General features: G+C 40.8%; 1 protein-coding gene across 3 annotated transcripts in view; it reads right to left on the bottom strand.

Annotated features, from left to right (window-relative positions):
* The window catches only part of CEP290 (centrosomal protein 290), a 557,889-nt gene that overhangs the window by 398,050 nt on the left and 143,968 nt on the right, over positions 1 to 15,871 (bottom strand). For all 3 annotated transcript variants that reach the window (XR_003856690.1, XM_029601651.1, XM_029601650.1), the window contains exon 17: positions 9,772 to 9,884. Coding sequence is in view for 2 of the 3 variants with exons in the window: in XM_029601651.1 (XP_029457511.1) it covers positions 9,772 to 9,884 (113 nt within the window). In the remaining variant the exon portion in view is untranslated. The remainder of the gene's footprint in view (positions 1 to 9,771; positions 9,885 to 15,871) is intronic.

Below are 15,871 nucleotides of genomic sequence, written 5' to 3'. Positions count from 1 at the left end.
GAATATTATATATTTTTAATATAAATGAAAGGTTTTCATGAGATAGGTTGTATTGTGAAACATTTTATTTATGTATATATTTAAGGCAACATATAAATTGTCAAAATATGTTCTGTTCGTTTAACCTTTAACCTCTGGTTTGCTAGTAGACTGAATTACCATGTCATGAAATTATGTTTGTCTAAAAAGTGTGTCACCAACATGAAACGTTTGGAAAGCTCTGGTCTAACTAATGATACTGGAATTAAAGGGTCTTTTATCCAGAAAAGCTGGCCCTTTTTAATGATTCACAGGTACAGACCAATTGTAAGCCAACTGTTAAGGCAGCATCTTTCATCTGTGTAAACTTGGGATTTTTCACTACAAATGGGTTGAATACTTTTGCAAGTAGCAGTTTTCAGTTTTACTTTACAAAACATGCAGAGAAATAATGAACTGTGACTTTGAAAATGTACTTTAAGAGAATACTGGTTTGCAATAAACATATTGTCTGGAACAATTCATGTGTCATTTGTACTCCACACAAATCTGTTGACTTTTTAGGGGATCAAATACTTTTGCAAGCCACTTTATATTTCCACCTCTGACTCCTTCACCACTATACAACTGTTACTATTAAAGGGAGAAAAAAATGAATAGCACCAACAGTAACTAAAATTACAGGATACAGAAAGGTTAATAGCAAGGACAAATCACAGGTTTTGGTGTTGGTCCATATTGTCCTTGGTCAGATTATGTTTCTGCCCTAGTGGCAGGATACAACTTATTTTGCTGCTCTAGCTATTTCTTCTCTTTACTTCAGATTATACCAAATTTTTCCTGCTTATTCTTTTGTGAGAAGTCGAATTTTCTCTGTTAGTTTTGGGAAATGTGCATCTCTGATATCTTTGTATTTTGCATGGTACAAGAGGAAATGCTATTCAATTTCTTTAGTGTTACACTGCATGTACAATCAGGCTTCTTGGGGTTTCCAGTTAAGTTTTTGTATACATATTTCCATTTCTAGTTTCTGGTTTATGTTTTTGGTTGAGGGTCTATCTGTATTGTTTGTGTTAGATCAAGGTGAGGGATTCTGTTAAGAGTAGATTCTGGGCAGGGATCATTAGCAGTCCTACTTGTTCTATTATCCAGTACTGCAGTCATATTCTCTATTTCTCCCAATAGATAGCACATTTGTGTTCTAAAACATGTTGAATTTACAATACTAAGCAAAGAGATCGGAGGAAAAAATCCACACTCGGTATGTGATTACAGAATATGTGGAGTGTGGTACAGTTAAGCCAGTCCTTATAGTTTCTTTAATTTATATATCTTTATTCAAAAAGACTCCTTGATTTCAAGTGGATAAGATAATACAATGCACTTAATAGTCCCCTGACACGGATACCATGTTTCGCCCCACAGACTGCGTCGGGAGGGATAGGAAAGTAGATTTCATATACTCTCAAGAATCCATTCTATTTCACAAAGATAAATATATATATATATATATAATACATATATATAAATTAAAGAAACTGCAAGGACTGACTTAACTGTACTTCATTCCATGTATTCTGAATATACAATACTGTTTTTTCATGGGTAGGGTTGGTGTTAGTGCTTGTTTGTTATGGTAGGATTGGTACATATATACCAAGTATCATTTTTGCAGGGTTTTTTTACAGTGTGCCCTGTAGTGCAGAGGGCTTGTTGTTCCCTTGGTGCCTGTTTTTTTGAGCCAGAGCAGCTAGTTATTTTTGAGGAGTCATCAACAAGCTCTTATTGGCGTAATTAGTGCTTCACTGGGGATTAATTTTGCTTTTATTTTGAATTTTTCTAACTAGATTTCAACCTACAATATATGTTATTTTTTTAATGTTTTCTTATATTTTTGGATTCTGCATTCCTCTCTATACATGGTGGGCTGTTTGACTTGAATAATTATGACTGTTGATGTTACTTGCTCTCTTTCATTATCTTTATATGTAAAATTGAATAGCATGTTCGGTGCCCCTGGTGATGTCAACCAGGGGCACCGAACTAACTTGTCTCTCCAAGCTGTAGAGTTTTGAGTTCTATTGAGCATGTGTGGGGAGTTCCCATGCAGGCATTGCAGCATGAGCCTCCTCAAACAGTAACAAAGCTAAATTTGGCTGTGTGTGCGACTCTCTGGAAGTGGGCTAATTCATCCTGCTATTTACAAAAAAACACTTTTTACGAAAAGTAAACATGCTTTTTCCATTGATAAGCAGGCAAATTAGCCATTACATATGGGGAGTCCCAAGCTGAGGTTTTCAGCAGAGCATTTATTTAGTAAGCAACCTAGACCCCAACCATGGAAAGTGGACTACAGTAAGAACAGATTTTGCAAAATTGTTTGTCCAAATATCCTGTCAGTCCTTGAAATGTTATCAAAACAGCAATGGGATGTAAATTGTGGACTGATGTCCATGTCACAACTTTGTAGATATCTTCAATGGGTATTTCTCTGAGAAAAGCAGCAAAGGAAGTCATGGCTTGAACTTGATGAGCTTTGACTGAATCTGTAAGTTGAATTTCTGCTAAGTCATAGCAGTGATGGATACACTCTGCTATCCAATTGGATAAAGTTCACTTGGTAATCACTATACCAAGTCAGAGTTGTATGAGACAAAAAAAGCTGATTGGCTTGATGAGGAGGCACAGCATGTTGTTTGTAATAGGCCAAAGCCCTTTTACAGTCCAGAATATTCAGGACTTTTTCAACGACATGCGCATGCAGCCTTAGGGAAAAAGGTAAGAAGTGCAACAGACTGATTAATATGAAAAGCTGAGACTATCTTTGGTAGAAACTTTGGGCGAGTAAGAAGAACCACTCTGTCATGACAGAACTATAGATATGGAGAGTAGTGGACAAGTGAGCATAAAATTTGCCATCTCTTCTCATTGAGGTGACTGCAACCAGGAAAAGGACTTTCCAAGTCAGAAATTTTAAAGGCGCCAACTCTAATTGCTCAAAAGGAGGCTTCATTAATTAAGAGAGATCCACATTGAGATCCCACATGACAAGTTGTTTCTATAGCGGGGTGTGATGTGCCAGACACCTTTCATATAAAGTAACACAAGCAGATGAATGGAGATTGGTTTGTTGTCCAATAAAGTGTAGTAAGCCGTGAAGGCAAGGAGATGCACTCTCACTGAGGCAGTGGTGAGGCCTGAATTAGATAGATGAAACAAGTTTTGCACAAGTTGCAGAGGCTCACATGAGAAGAGATCAGAATTATGATGTTGGCTCCAGTTGGAAACTTGTTTCCATTTGAAGGTGTAGTTTTTTTCTGGTTAAAGGCTTTCTAGAGGAAATTAATATAATATGTATTCTATCACAGATGGTAGGCGAAGGTTAGCAGTTACTGAGCAATCAGAATCTATGCTGTTAGATTGAGGACTGAGAGATTGGGATGATAAAGCATCCCATTGTCTTGAGTTAGAAGAGCAGGATAGGATACCAACAGTATGGGAGGACTGCTGGAAAGCTTGACAAGATACACATACCAAATTTGCCTGGGCCATGCTAAGGATCAGGCCGACTCAATCACAAAGAACCTTCTTAATTGTTTTGGCAATAAGTGGTACTGGTGGAAAAGCGTACATGAGGCTTTGGCCCCAATTGAGAGGGAAAGTGTCTTGTGCTAACCTGAGATTGATCGGAAGAATGGAGAAAAACTGACTTAGTTTTGTGTTTTGCTATGAGGCAAAAAGATCCATTGTCAGTACATCCCAGAAGTCTACTGCTGAAGAGACCACTCGTGAGATCAAAACACTCTGCTGAGACGATCCATTAGAACATTGGAAACACCCAGTAGATAAATTGCTTGCAAATGTTACTTAGGGTCATTCCACCCAGCTCCAGATCTTTAGCGCTTCCTGGCATAGAAGCCACGATCCTGTTCCGCCCTACTTGCTGACACAGAATATGGAAACTTGATTGTCTGTTTGAATTAGTATGCTGTTTTTGTGGAGGAGATGTGTGAATGTGGTGAGAGCATGCCAAATTGCTCTTAGCTCTAGGAAATTAATTTGGAAGAGAGATTCCTGTGGATACCAGAGACACTGGGTATGGAATTGTCCTACATGGGCTCCTTAAACTTTGGCTGAGACATCTGTTTTAAGGACAAGTTGATGAGGACTCAGTCAGAGTGGACCACCATTCTGGAATGCAAGTGGATGCAACAACCATTGCAACTCCCTTATTTGTGGTGCAATTCATATTACTGAAGACAGTGGCTGAGTAAGTTGATCCCACTGAGATCGAAGACCCTACTTAAGGTAAAATATGTAAAGATGGGTCAGTGGAACTGACTGAACGGTACTAGAAACCTTCTGGTGATGGATCTCAGATGGGCAAGCTGTGTTTGAATGAGCAAGATCACTGTTGACCTGGGCAGGAATGCTTTCTGAAGCAGGGAGTCTATGCGGACTCCTATGAACTGAAGGTTCTGTGTGGACAGTAGGTTGGACTTCTCAAAGCTGATAAGAAAACCTAAGCCTTAGAGAACATATTTAGCCACATTCAGAAAATGGAGGACGGCTTCTTTTGAATTTCCTGTATTGAGCCAGTCTTCAGCTATGGGAAAACCTGAATTCTCTCACGATGGAGGTGCACTGCTAGTGGCATTTGGTAAAGATTCTGAGGGCAGACGAAAGGCCAAAGGAAAGGACTGTTGGAAGTGGGACAAATCTATTTGGAACCTCATGTAACACCAATGGGAAGAGTAGATTGGAATATGAATATAGATGTCTGAGATCCAGGGCACAGATCCATTTGCTATATTGAACGAATGGTAGAATTGGGTTGAGAGAGTTCATTTGGAATTTCCCCCAGAGAATATGATCGTTGAAGAGTTGCAGGTCCAGGATCAGTTGCAATCCCCCCGACTTCTTGGGGATAAGAAAATAGATGGAGGAGTAATCCTACTGGTGTTGGGAAGCAGAGAGGATCTTCATCACTTAGCATTGAAAGAAATGAGAAAGATCTGGTCGAAGAAGCAATTAGTGGGGAAGGAGTGGGGGTTGTTAGAAATGCAACTACTATCCCTGCTGCAAGATGCTGAAGAGCTAGGAATCCTTGCTTATTTGACACCACTAGTGGAAGAAATGCTTAATTCGTCACGCTACTGGAAGGGCAGAATAGAGATTGAATGATATTTCAACAATTAGGCCCTAGCTTAGGCTGGGCCTGTTGAGTTATTTTTGGGTGATGGCATTCTCTTTGTCGAGGTCTAACTGGAAGTTGTTGACGATGTGCCAAAAGTGGTTGAAGCTGGTATTATTGAAAAGTTCGATACTGATTTCGGTGAAAAGTATGGACATTGTAAGGATAGTAAGAATGACATGGTAGAGCAGGTTGATCTGGCACTAGGAGAGAGATTGGACCACCACATTTTGGTCCTTTATATGCGAGACCATTTCTCGCAGTTTCTCTGTGAAGAGGTAGTCTTTCATACATGGGTCATTGGCAAGTTTTTCGTAGAAGTCTTCGCTCCTGGATCTGGCTCAGCCACACCATGCAAAGTGCTCCAATAGATGCTGCGGTTGCATATAAAGCAAAGTCAAAGACAGAACATAGTATGTGTGACACCGCTTCCTCAACATCCCAAAATGGCTGGAGGAGATGTTGCTTCTGTTCAACTATTGTACCATACAGAACTGTACTCTAGAATGATCTTTTGCCAAAACTAGCCAGAAGTTTATCATCTTTCCCCAGTGGAGAGTTGGAATAAATTCATGTTTTCTTTGCTTTCTTCATGGTGGATTCTATTACAATAGACTGATGTGTGAGATTACCATGCCAAATCATGCACTGATGGACTCAAAATTTGAGATCCAACTTTCTAGAGGAGGGGAGGCAAGAAATAGTTGCTTACAATAGTTTTAAGAGTAGTGCCTTAATGTCTTGAACTGGTAAAGTGGGTGGTTCCACCAATGTATTCAGAATTTTTAAGAGACCAAGGAGTTTGGCTCGGGGGTTTTTGTCCAGGAGGGCGGAGTGAGTGATCTGAAATCAATCAGCTCCTCCCAAAGGGAGGAGATAGCAATCTGATAGGCTTGGCTTCTGTAGGAGGAGGAGTTTAGCAATCTGTTAATGCTCTGCTTCCCCAGAGGGAAGGAGTAACAACTGTTATGCTTTGTTCCTGTAGAAAGATGAGCTAGCAACCTGTATGATCCCCACGGGGAGATAGCTGACACTACCTATCAGATACCGGTTCCGATGATGTCGATGCGATGGACGGTGTCGGGGTGTGAGCACGGAAGAGGAGTTCCATCTTCTCCATTCTGGCTTTGCGACCTTTTGGTGTCATGAGGGCACATTTGGTGCAAGTCAGGACATCATGCTCACGGCCTAAATACATTACACAGACATGGTACGAGTACAGTCTGGGCACCGACAAAACCCCGACGCCATGGCCATCAAAAAAAATTGAGCTGCAGTACGGTCAACGGCTAGTAGGCCACGAGGGCCAAACTCAACGGTAATCGACGAAAGACAGTCAAAAACTTACCGGAGTACCACAGCCTGAGAAAAGTTAGAGGAGGGACCCCTGTGGGGCAATTTAAGTTTAATTAACTCCGTGAGGAAAATTCCTGTCAGGAATCTCTTCAGAGCTCCTAAACCGCGAGGCTACTGCAGCGCGGAAAAAAAGAAGACTGAAGGGGGACCCCTGCTGGCTGCAGGGTTAGTGCCATGCTGGGCATGCTCAGTAGGGGCCAGTCAAAGTTCTGGAAACTTTGACAGAAGTTTTCCGTTATTGGGCTCCATCCTGATGATGTCACCCATATGTGAGGACTACCATCCTGCTTGTCCTGTGAGAACCTTCATCGCATCCAATGACATTGGAGGAGATGTGCCCAGAAGCAGTGGATTGAGAAGGCCTTCCCCTCAGTGATTTCAACAGTGGAGGTAGGAGCTGCTGCAATGGCAGATAATGGCCCTGGGAATGTGAGATCAATGGTCTTGATGGTATGATTCAGCAGTGATGAAGGAGTTTTGCCATCTGCAGCTGAGGCTGCTCTGTTGTCCATTGGTGGCCAACTGAGATCCTCCCATGATAAGCCCTCTGGGATATTTTAGTCCCACTTGACAAGTCTATGGCCATTCTAGTAACTGCTACTGCAGAGATTTTATTTATAAATTAAAGGCTAATGATAGTGCCTTGAACGCTCAAAAAGCAGGTGGAGCAAGTAGAGTCCATCTAGTGTGGCCTTGTTCAGTACAGCTCTCTTATACCTCAAAAAGTGGAAAATTTGGAGAATCAAGCTAGACAGCTAAATATACAAGTAATAAATGTTCCCAAATCTTCAAATGGTTCACCAGTGGACTCTTTCAAGGAATATCTTCGTGAAGTTTTGCATGTCCCTTTGGAAGCTATTCTTCCAATTTGCAGAGCCTTCTTTTTACCATCTGAAAGAAGGGCATAAGAACATAAGAAATTGCCATGCTGGGTCAGACCAAGGATCCATCAAGCCCAGCATCCTGTTTCCAACAGAAGCCAAACCAGGCCACAAGAACCTGGCAATTACCCAAACACTAAGAAGATCCCATGCTACTGATGCAATTAATAGCAGTGGCTATTCCCTAAATAAACTTGATTATTAGCCGTTAATGGACTTCTCCTCCAAGAACGTATCCAAACCTTTTTTGAACCCAGCTACACTAACTGCACTAACCACTGATTTGTCAGGAAGGAGCCCCCTTAAGGGACAATAGTTTAAATGTTATTGAATTTATTGAAGGACTCAGTATTGTAGAAACAGCTGATAGAGGAAATCTTTTGGTCAGTTTTGCTTTTTTCCAAGATAAAGAATTTATTATAAAGACCTTTTTTAGGAACAGGTCTGCATTGTTTCAAGGGTAAAAAGTGTAGATATTTCCACATATTGCTAGATCTACCCAGATCATAGAAAGACGTTTTTGGGAATGTGTCAAGAAGTGTTGGCACTTGGAGCTCGCTTTGTTGTACGATATGCATGTAAATGTATTCTTGTTTTGAATAGTGTTAAATAACTATTCTTTGAATCCTAACTTTGTTTCTTTCTAGACTCAAAAAAGTGTAAAGTCTTTGGATTATTGTGGTGAGGGGCAGGCCTCCAATATATGGATAATTTCTGCTGTTAATGTTTTTCTTGTTATTATTTCAAGTTAACATGCTTGGACTGTAGATTGGACCTCCCAATCTGTGGACTCTAGGCAAGCAGATTTCAGATTTTTCTTTTTCCTATAAAGTAATTCCAGTATAGAATCATCATATATTTATTTTTATTCTACCTTACACCTAATCAGAGACCAAAGTGAATTGCAACAATAAAAATAAAAAAAAATACACAGCTAAAAACTACAACAATATGCAAAGTTCAAAAAACAAAAACAATTATACAAACACAGAATAAACTACTCTTAACAGAATAAAGAATACTAATCAACCTGTTAAACCTGCCAGACTGGTAACATTCACAGGGAACCTGAGAAAAGCTATACTAAGGTGCAAAAGTACATAAATAAAGATGCCCTGATGCCTTGTATAGACTCAAACTAAACTACAGGATCAGAAGGTAGCACAGATAGAAGAGATCAGACATGGTCTACTTAGCTGCTCTATAGATGACCAAGTCAGCCAACAGGCAATCTGGATATTTATTTATTTAAAAGATTTCTAAACGGCCTTCCTGGTCTTAACTAGGCCATCCAAAGCAGTGTATTAAGCAAAGATAAAATACACAGCAAAAATTTAAAATACAATACAGAATAATCATAAAAAATTCCTGAAACACCATTGAAAAATTAACATACTAAAACATAAAACAGCAAAATAAAAGCAATAGCCCAATATACCAAAAAACAACAAAAAGCACAAACGGAAACAATGCATTAATCAGCAAGGAAAGCTAATACCAAATAAACAAAAAAAAAACCTTGGGTTTTAGAGACTTCGTTAAAAATAAGATAAGACAATCTTTCACTTTTTTGCCAAAGCAGAGTTAATTTAATTCTTTCCTAATATCCACTGGAAATTTATTCTGCAAAGGAAGGTCACCACAGAAAATATTCTTGTCCTTATCCTAACATTCTTCACCACTTTGTATGTGTTGCTTGATTACCGCTACTAATTTAATAGTCTGGGTAATATAATATGTTTCTCTAGCAGAGTTTAGTCAGCAGAGGAGACATATTTCCATGCCTAGGACATGAAACAAGCTGTCTTATAAAGCCTAAAGAAGGAAACCTGTGGGTCCTATATAAGGGAGAGATCCTTGCACTTTATTTTAGGGGTTCACCAGAATTCTCACCTCAGCTGATTATTCATGGAGCAATGGACAGAGTGGAACGAATGGAAATAAAATAAAATACAGACAGCAAAATATCCATGGCCATGTTAATGCAAACAGGCACAGATATTCAAAGAAAACTGGGTGTTTGACTTAGGTGCCTCAGTTTTCAGCATTTAAAGTTAGGAAAAATTTCAACCGACCTTAGGGACCTAAGTTTTAGGGTGAAAATTTCCTTCATTTTAGTACCTAAATTTAGGATTGCTATTGATTTTCCTAGTTTTAGGACTCTAAGATAACCACCTAGCAATAGAAGTACTAAGTTCCTAAATTACTTCTCTAGACCTGACAGCATTTGGGTTTTTTTAGACCCTTAAATTTAGGCTTCTAGTAAAAATAGTTTCCTAAATTTAGGCATTTAGTAGGGGGAAATGCTCAATTATTCAGATCTAGGCACTTAACACCATATGTTTGGTACCTACTGCCTACCTTCTCTTTCAGTTCAGCAATATTTTCTGGGCTCATAAAGCCTACTTTGTTTTTCTTGGTCTTCAAATCTTCAGTAAAATTATCAATCAGCTGCAGATCATCAGCTGTCAATCCTAAGGAAAAAGCAGCAGCATACTTAATTTAGCTCCTTTCCGTAAGTGTAATTACAGTAAAATATAATATCAAATTTTAAATACATTGTCTTGTAGCAGCAAAACTAGCTATGTTCTACATATTATCAGCTTACTTTCTTTTAGATTTGTTACTTTCTTACCTGTTAATTTTCTTTCCTCGAGCCCTCCAGACCAATCAAAACAAGTGAGTTATACTCCGCTACCTGCAGATGGCTGCACAGAATAGCTGGTTTGCTTATGTCACTCTTTAGAGCAGGGGTCAGGAACCTATGGCTCGGGAGCCAGATATGGCTCTTTTGATGGCTGCATCTGGCTCGCAGACAAATCTTTAATAAAAAGTAAAAATCTAACAAAATCCCCCACCCTCCTGATGCCCCCCAAGACCTCCAAAATTAATTTACTACAACCCCCACCCTCCTGACCCCTCCAAGACCTGCCAAAAGTCCCTGGTGGTCCAGCGAGGGTCCAGGAGCGATCTCCTGGACTTGGGCTGTCGGCTGCCAGTAGTCAAAATGGCGCCGATGGCCCTTTGCCCTCACTATGTCACTGGGGTCGACCAATGGCGGCGGTAGCCCCTGTGACATAGTAAGGGCAAAGGGCCGTCGACGCCATTTTGATTACTGGCAGCCGATGGCCCTTTGCCCTTACTATGTCACAGGGGCTACCGCCGCCATTGGTCGACCCCAGTGACATAGTGAGGGCAAAGGGTCGTCGGCGCCATTTTGACTATTGGCAGCCGACAGCCCAAGTCCAGGAGATCGCTCCTGGACCCCAGCTGGACCACCAGGGACTTTTGGCAGGTCTTGGGGGGGTCAGGAGGGTGGGGGTTATAGTAAATTAATTTTGGAGGTCTTGGGGGGCGTCAGGACGGTGGGGGTTTTTGTTAGATTTTTACTTTTTTATTAAAGATTTGTCTGCGAGCCCTAGACCCCCGCTGGATCACCAGGGACTTTTGGCAGGTCTTGGGGGGGGGGGGGGTTTTAGGAGGATGGGGGTTTGTAGTAAATTAATTTGGCAGGTCTTGGGGGCGTCAGGAGAGTAGGGCGTTGTAGTAAATTAATTTGGTAGGTCTTGGGGGAGTCAGGAGGGCGGGGGGTTGTAGTTAGTATGGCTCTCACGGAATTACATTTTAAAATATGTGGCGTTCATGGCTCTCAGCCAAAAAGGTTCCCGACCCCTGCTTTAGAGGGTCCAGTGCTGCACTAGTCTGCAAGTATTATCTGTAACAAGCTAAACACCTAACCCCTCCCCACACCTTCTTTTACCAGGGCACTTCCCAGGTAGAGATTCAGCAGCAAACCCTTAAATTTAGAAGGCTTGATAACAAGAAGCCAAACAAGGCTCTAAACTTGAAAAGTATCTGAAATACTTCCTATACGCGGATGACATTCAAATTCTCATCCCTATAGAAGAATCACTACACAAAGCAATGTCATACTGGAATACATGCCTGTCAGCTATCAACCAACTACTCGCCAGCCTCAACCTGGTTTTAAACACAAACAAAACCGAACTCCTCTTTATAGCACCAGAAAACTATGTATCTCCCACACCTCCTATCTCTAGTCAACTTACGGATACTTCCTTGCACTCCACCTCTCAACAAGTAAAAGACCTGGGGGTCATTTTAGACAACGGATTCAGCCTCAACAAATTCGTTAATAACACAACAAAAGAATGTTTCTTTAAACTACAGACCTTAAAGAAACTAAAGCCACTCCTGCTATACAGAGACTTCCGCATGGTACTTCAAGCCATCATACTTCCCAAACTGGACTACTGTAACTCCCTCCTACTAGGCCTACCAGCATGCACCACCAAACCACTTCAGATGGCCCTAAATGCCTCTGCAAGAATCCTCTCAAACGCCAAAAAAAGAGACCACATCACTCCAATCCTTCATCACCTCCACTGGCTTCCGATTAAATACAGGATCCAATTCAAGTCCATAATGATGATACACAAGGCACTACACAACATAGCTCCTCTCAACTTAACGTTTCAAATTCAGCTACACACCTCCATGAAACCGACACGAAGTGCGTATCAGAACAGACTAATCACCCAACCGGCTAAATCCTCCCTGAGGAAACGCGCGCTTTCCACAGCGGGCCCTTCACTATGGAACTCGCTACCTCCAGACCTCCGCCTTGAACCTGACCACGCTACATTCAAAAAGAAACTTAAGACTTGGTTGTTTAAACAAGCATTCCCAGAAAGCTAAAAGCAGGAAGAAAGTCATGTTTCAGACTATTCGCTCTCTCCCCATCCCACAGCATATAACTTCACAAAGAGACCAGTTGAAAAATTGAGTCATTTATTTATCTTATACCTTTATAATCATATATATTATATTCTATCATGTTAGAACCTTATAACCACGCTATTTATTTATTAGGTATTATTTATAACTGTCAGCAATATATACTAATTCGTTAATTTAATTAATATGTTCAATGTTTATGTTCAATGTCCAATGTTCAATGTTAATTAATATGTTCAATGTAAACCGCTAAATGAAGCGATAGTTCTTGTTTCTTGTAAACCGGGGTGATATGTATTTTATACAGGAACCTCCGGTATATAAACCCTATATATAAATAAATAAATAAATAAATAAATAAATAAATAAATAAATAAATAAATAAATACAGATCTTCAGCAAAATCGGAGGTAAGAACTTTAGAAGTAGAGAGGTCGGACAATGACAACAAAGCAACTAATCTGCAGTCTGAGAAGGTCTTGAATTAGTCTAACAGGACTCAAAAAAAGAAAGTTAGCAGGCAAGAACTTAGAAGCAGATTCTTCCTTCTTCTGCTCACTAAAGTTGACAAAAAAATGATCACATTTCTTGAATGAATTGGTTTCCTTCAAATATCACAGAATCACTCTGACATCCAACTGGTGACGATTTTCTCAAACCTGCACTGAGGAATACGCTTTGAAAGGAAGGGAGAAAGACAGTCTGGTTAAAATGAAATTGTGAAACTACTTTAGGAGAAAATGAAGGAGCCGTGTGGATCGATGCCACCTCATCGGAGAACGTAGAAAAAGGTTTCCTACAGGAAAAAGCCTGAAGCTCTGAAATTCTCCTCACAGAACATTACTGCCACCAGAAATACCAATTTCAAAGTCAAATCTTTCAAAGATACTCTTTTGAGGAGCATCACTAAAGACTCTCAGAACCAAATTTAGATTCCATGAGTGCACTGTTCCTCGTAGGTGGCCTATTATGCTTCACCCCTTTTTAGAAAATGCAAAACAAAGGATGAATCATCAACAATGCTCTTGATAACTATCTCTGTAACAGGCAACAGCTGCTACGTGTATCTTGAGAGAATTAATCACCAAGCCCTTCTCCAGACCTTTCTACAAGGATTGTAGCCACCATGAAGGCCTAGGGAGAAATTCCCATCTGCATACTAAGCCTCAAAAATCCTCCACACCCTCAAATAAGCGGAGGAAGTGGATGTCTTATGTGCCTGTAAAAGCATGGTGACCACCGCGTTTGAATAACTTTTCCTTCTTAGACGTAACCTCTCGGTGACTAGGCCATAAGACAAAACTGAGCTAGATCCATGCACTACTAATACCTGTACTAAAAGCCCCTTGCCCTGCAGAAAGCTGAGGGGCTCTCTTTCTTTGATTCTCATGGTATCCCCATACCAGGGATGTATGGGCCAATCTGGCGCCATTAGGATCACTGCTTCCAAACTCCAACTATTTTCTGTAGCACTCACCCTACAAGAGGCTATGGAGGAAACAAAGGAGACAGGAGTGGAGGCCACAGCTGCATTACAGCATCCAGCCCTTGGAACATTCCTTTCTTCTTCGGCCAAACAACCTCTCTACCTTGGCATTCCTCTTTGTAACCATTAGGGCCATCACAGGTCTTCCACCACCTGGTCATAATTAGAGCAAAAGCCTCCGTTTATGGTTTCCACTCTTTCAGGTCCAGGATGTGAAGACTTATGGACATTCTCCATGCCTGCTCTGTGGGCTATCCCACAAGTTTGTTCTGCCCTGAGAATGAGAAACCTTACTTTCTCAGCCTCCTGAGAACTCCTGGTACTGCCCCGATGATTCAAGTATGTTACCACTGTTGCACTGTCTGACAGGATCTGAATGGCCTATCTCTGAACAACCTGGAAAAACTCCTATAAAGTGTCCCTTATGCTCTTATAGAAACATAGAAGTGACGGAGGAAGAAGACCAAATGGCCCATCCAGTCTGCCCAGCAAGCTTTCACACCTATTTTGTTTCATACTTATCTGTTACTCTGACCGCTGAGGTCTGGGCCCTTATTTGTAACTTTTTGGTTCCAATTCCCTTCCACCCCTACTAACGATGCAGTGTTGGAGCTGCATCTAAGTGAAGTATCTAGCTATTATTTGTCTCTAGACAAATAATGAATCAGTTAGCTTCTAGAGGGCTCTGTTTCCTGAGCCATCTGATCCCTGACCATAGAGAGACTAGCATTGGTTGTAATAATAACCCAAGCCAGAGTTTCCAGACCCACCCCAGCTTACAGATGCTTGGTATCCAGCCGCTAAACTAGACCATCTCTGGTCTCCACCAGAAGTAAAAACCTCAATGATTAGACCTGAGACTGAAGTGACCAATGAGACATGAGAGATTTCTGCAAATGTTGCATGCAAGCCCTTACCCATGCCACCAAATCCAGCAGCCATTGAACCCTGCAGATAGTCCCAAATCGTAGGACTCTTGGCAGATATGATTGTTCATTTGACCCTGAATTTTATAAATTCTTTCATTTTCAATTGCAGTTCACCATTCCTCATGTCAAAGTGAGCACACGGGCAGTCCAAAAACTGACTGGCCCTCAACTTACCTTTCACAAAATTTACCACCCAGCCAGTTTCAGCAAGAGGTTTATCACTCTGTTTGTGGAAGAGAGATACTCTTTTCCCATGTCTTTGTATGGATTAGCCAATAATCCGGATAAGGATGCACCATGATGCCATCTTGATGCAAGACCACCACCACAACAACTATCGCCTTCAAGAAATTTCTGGGACCTGTAGCTATCCCAAACAGCAACACCCTGAACTGGAAATTTCCTCCAGGAGCCATGAAATGCAGGTACCTGATCATCCTTCCTGATGGGAATATAAAGATAGGCTTTCAGCAAATTCAAGGAAGTTAGAAAACTCCCCTGCCTCACCTCTATCATGATGGACCTCTGAATTTCCATTCAAAACAGAGGGACCCTCAATATCAACCTTTCTTTAGCCCAAGGTCCAGTGCCAGACCAACTAAAGTTTGCTATTCTCAAACCTAAATTAAAAAAACTAAATCTGTCCCCTTCGGATCCAGCTAACTTCCGTCCAATAGCCAACCTACCAATGATTGCAAAAATCATGGAAAAAGTAGTAAACAAACAGCTATCTGAATACCTTGAGGATCATCACATTCTTTTCCCATCTCAACACGGATTCAGGAAGTCGTTTAGCACAGAAACTCTACTCCTATCCCTCGCTGACAATATCCTTATCAACAATGAAAAAGGTCAAAAGCACTTACTAGCTCTACTTGATCTATCTTCAGCATTTGATACGGTCAACCATTCTACTCTTCTGGAACGATTAGCTGAAATAGGCATCAAGGGAGTAGCATTAAGCTGGTTTAAGTCATTCCTGTCCAATAGATTCTATAAAGTCAAGATTAACAATAGTTTATCTCCAGCTGTCAGCTCCAACATGGGTGTTCCCCAGGGATCCTCCCTCTCACCCACACTATTTAACATTTATTTACTCCCACTTTGCCGCCTTCTTACTAAGCTAAATCTCTCACATTACTTTTACGCAGACAACATTCAAATAATCATTCCAATCACAGATTCCATTCAAAATACCATAAATCACTTGAACAACTATCTGCAAACAATCAACAATCTACTCGCCTCTCTCAACCTTGTGTTGAATTCCAACAAGACTGAAATCCTC

The sequence above is a fragment of the Rhinatrema bivittatum genome, chromosome 4 (genome assembly GCF_901001135.1).
Source record: "Rhinatrema bivittatum chromosome 4, aRhiBiv1.1, whole genome shotgun sequence".
NCBI classification, from domain to species: Eukaryota; Metazoa; Chordata; class Amphibia; order Gymnophiona; family Rhinatrematidae; genus Rhinatrema; species Rhinatrema bivittatum.
This window is presented reverse-complemented; position numbering and strand designations above follow the sequence as displayed.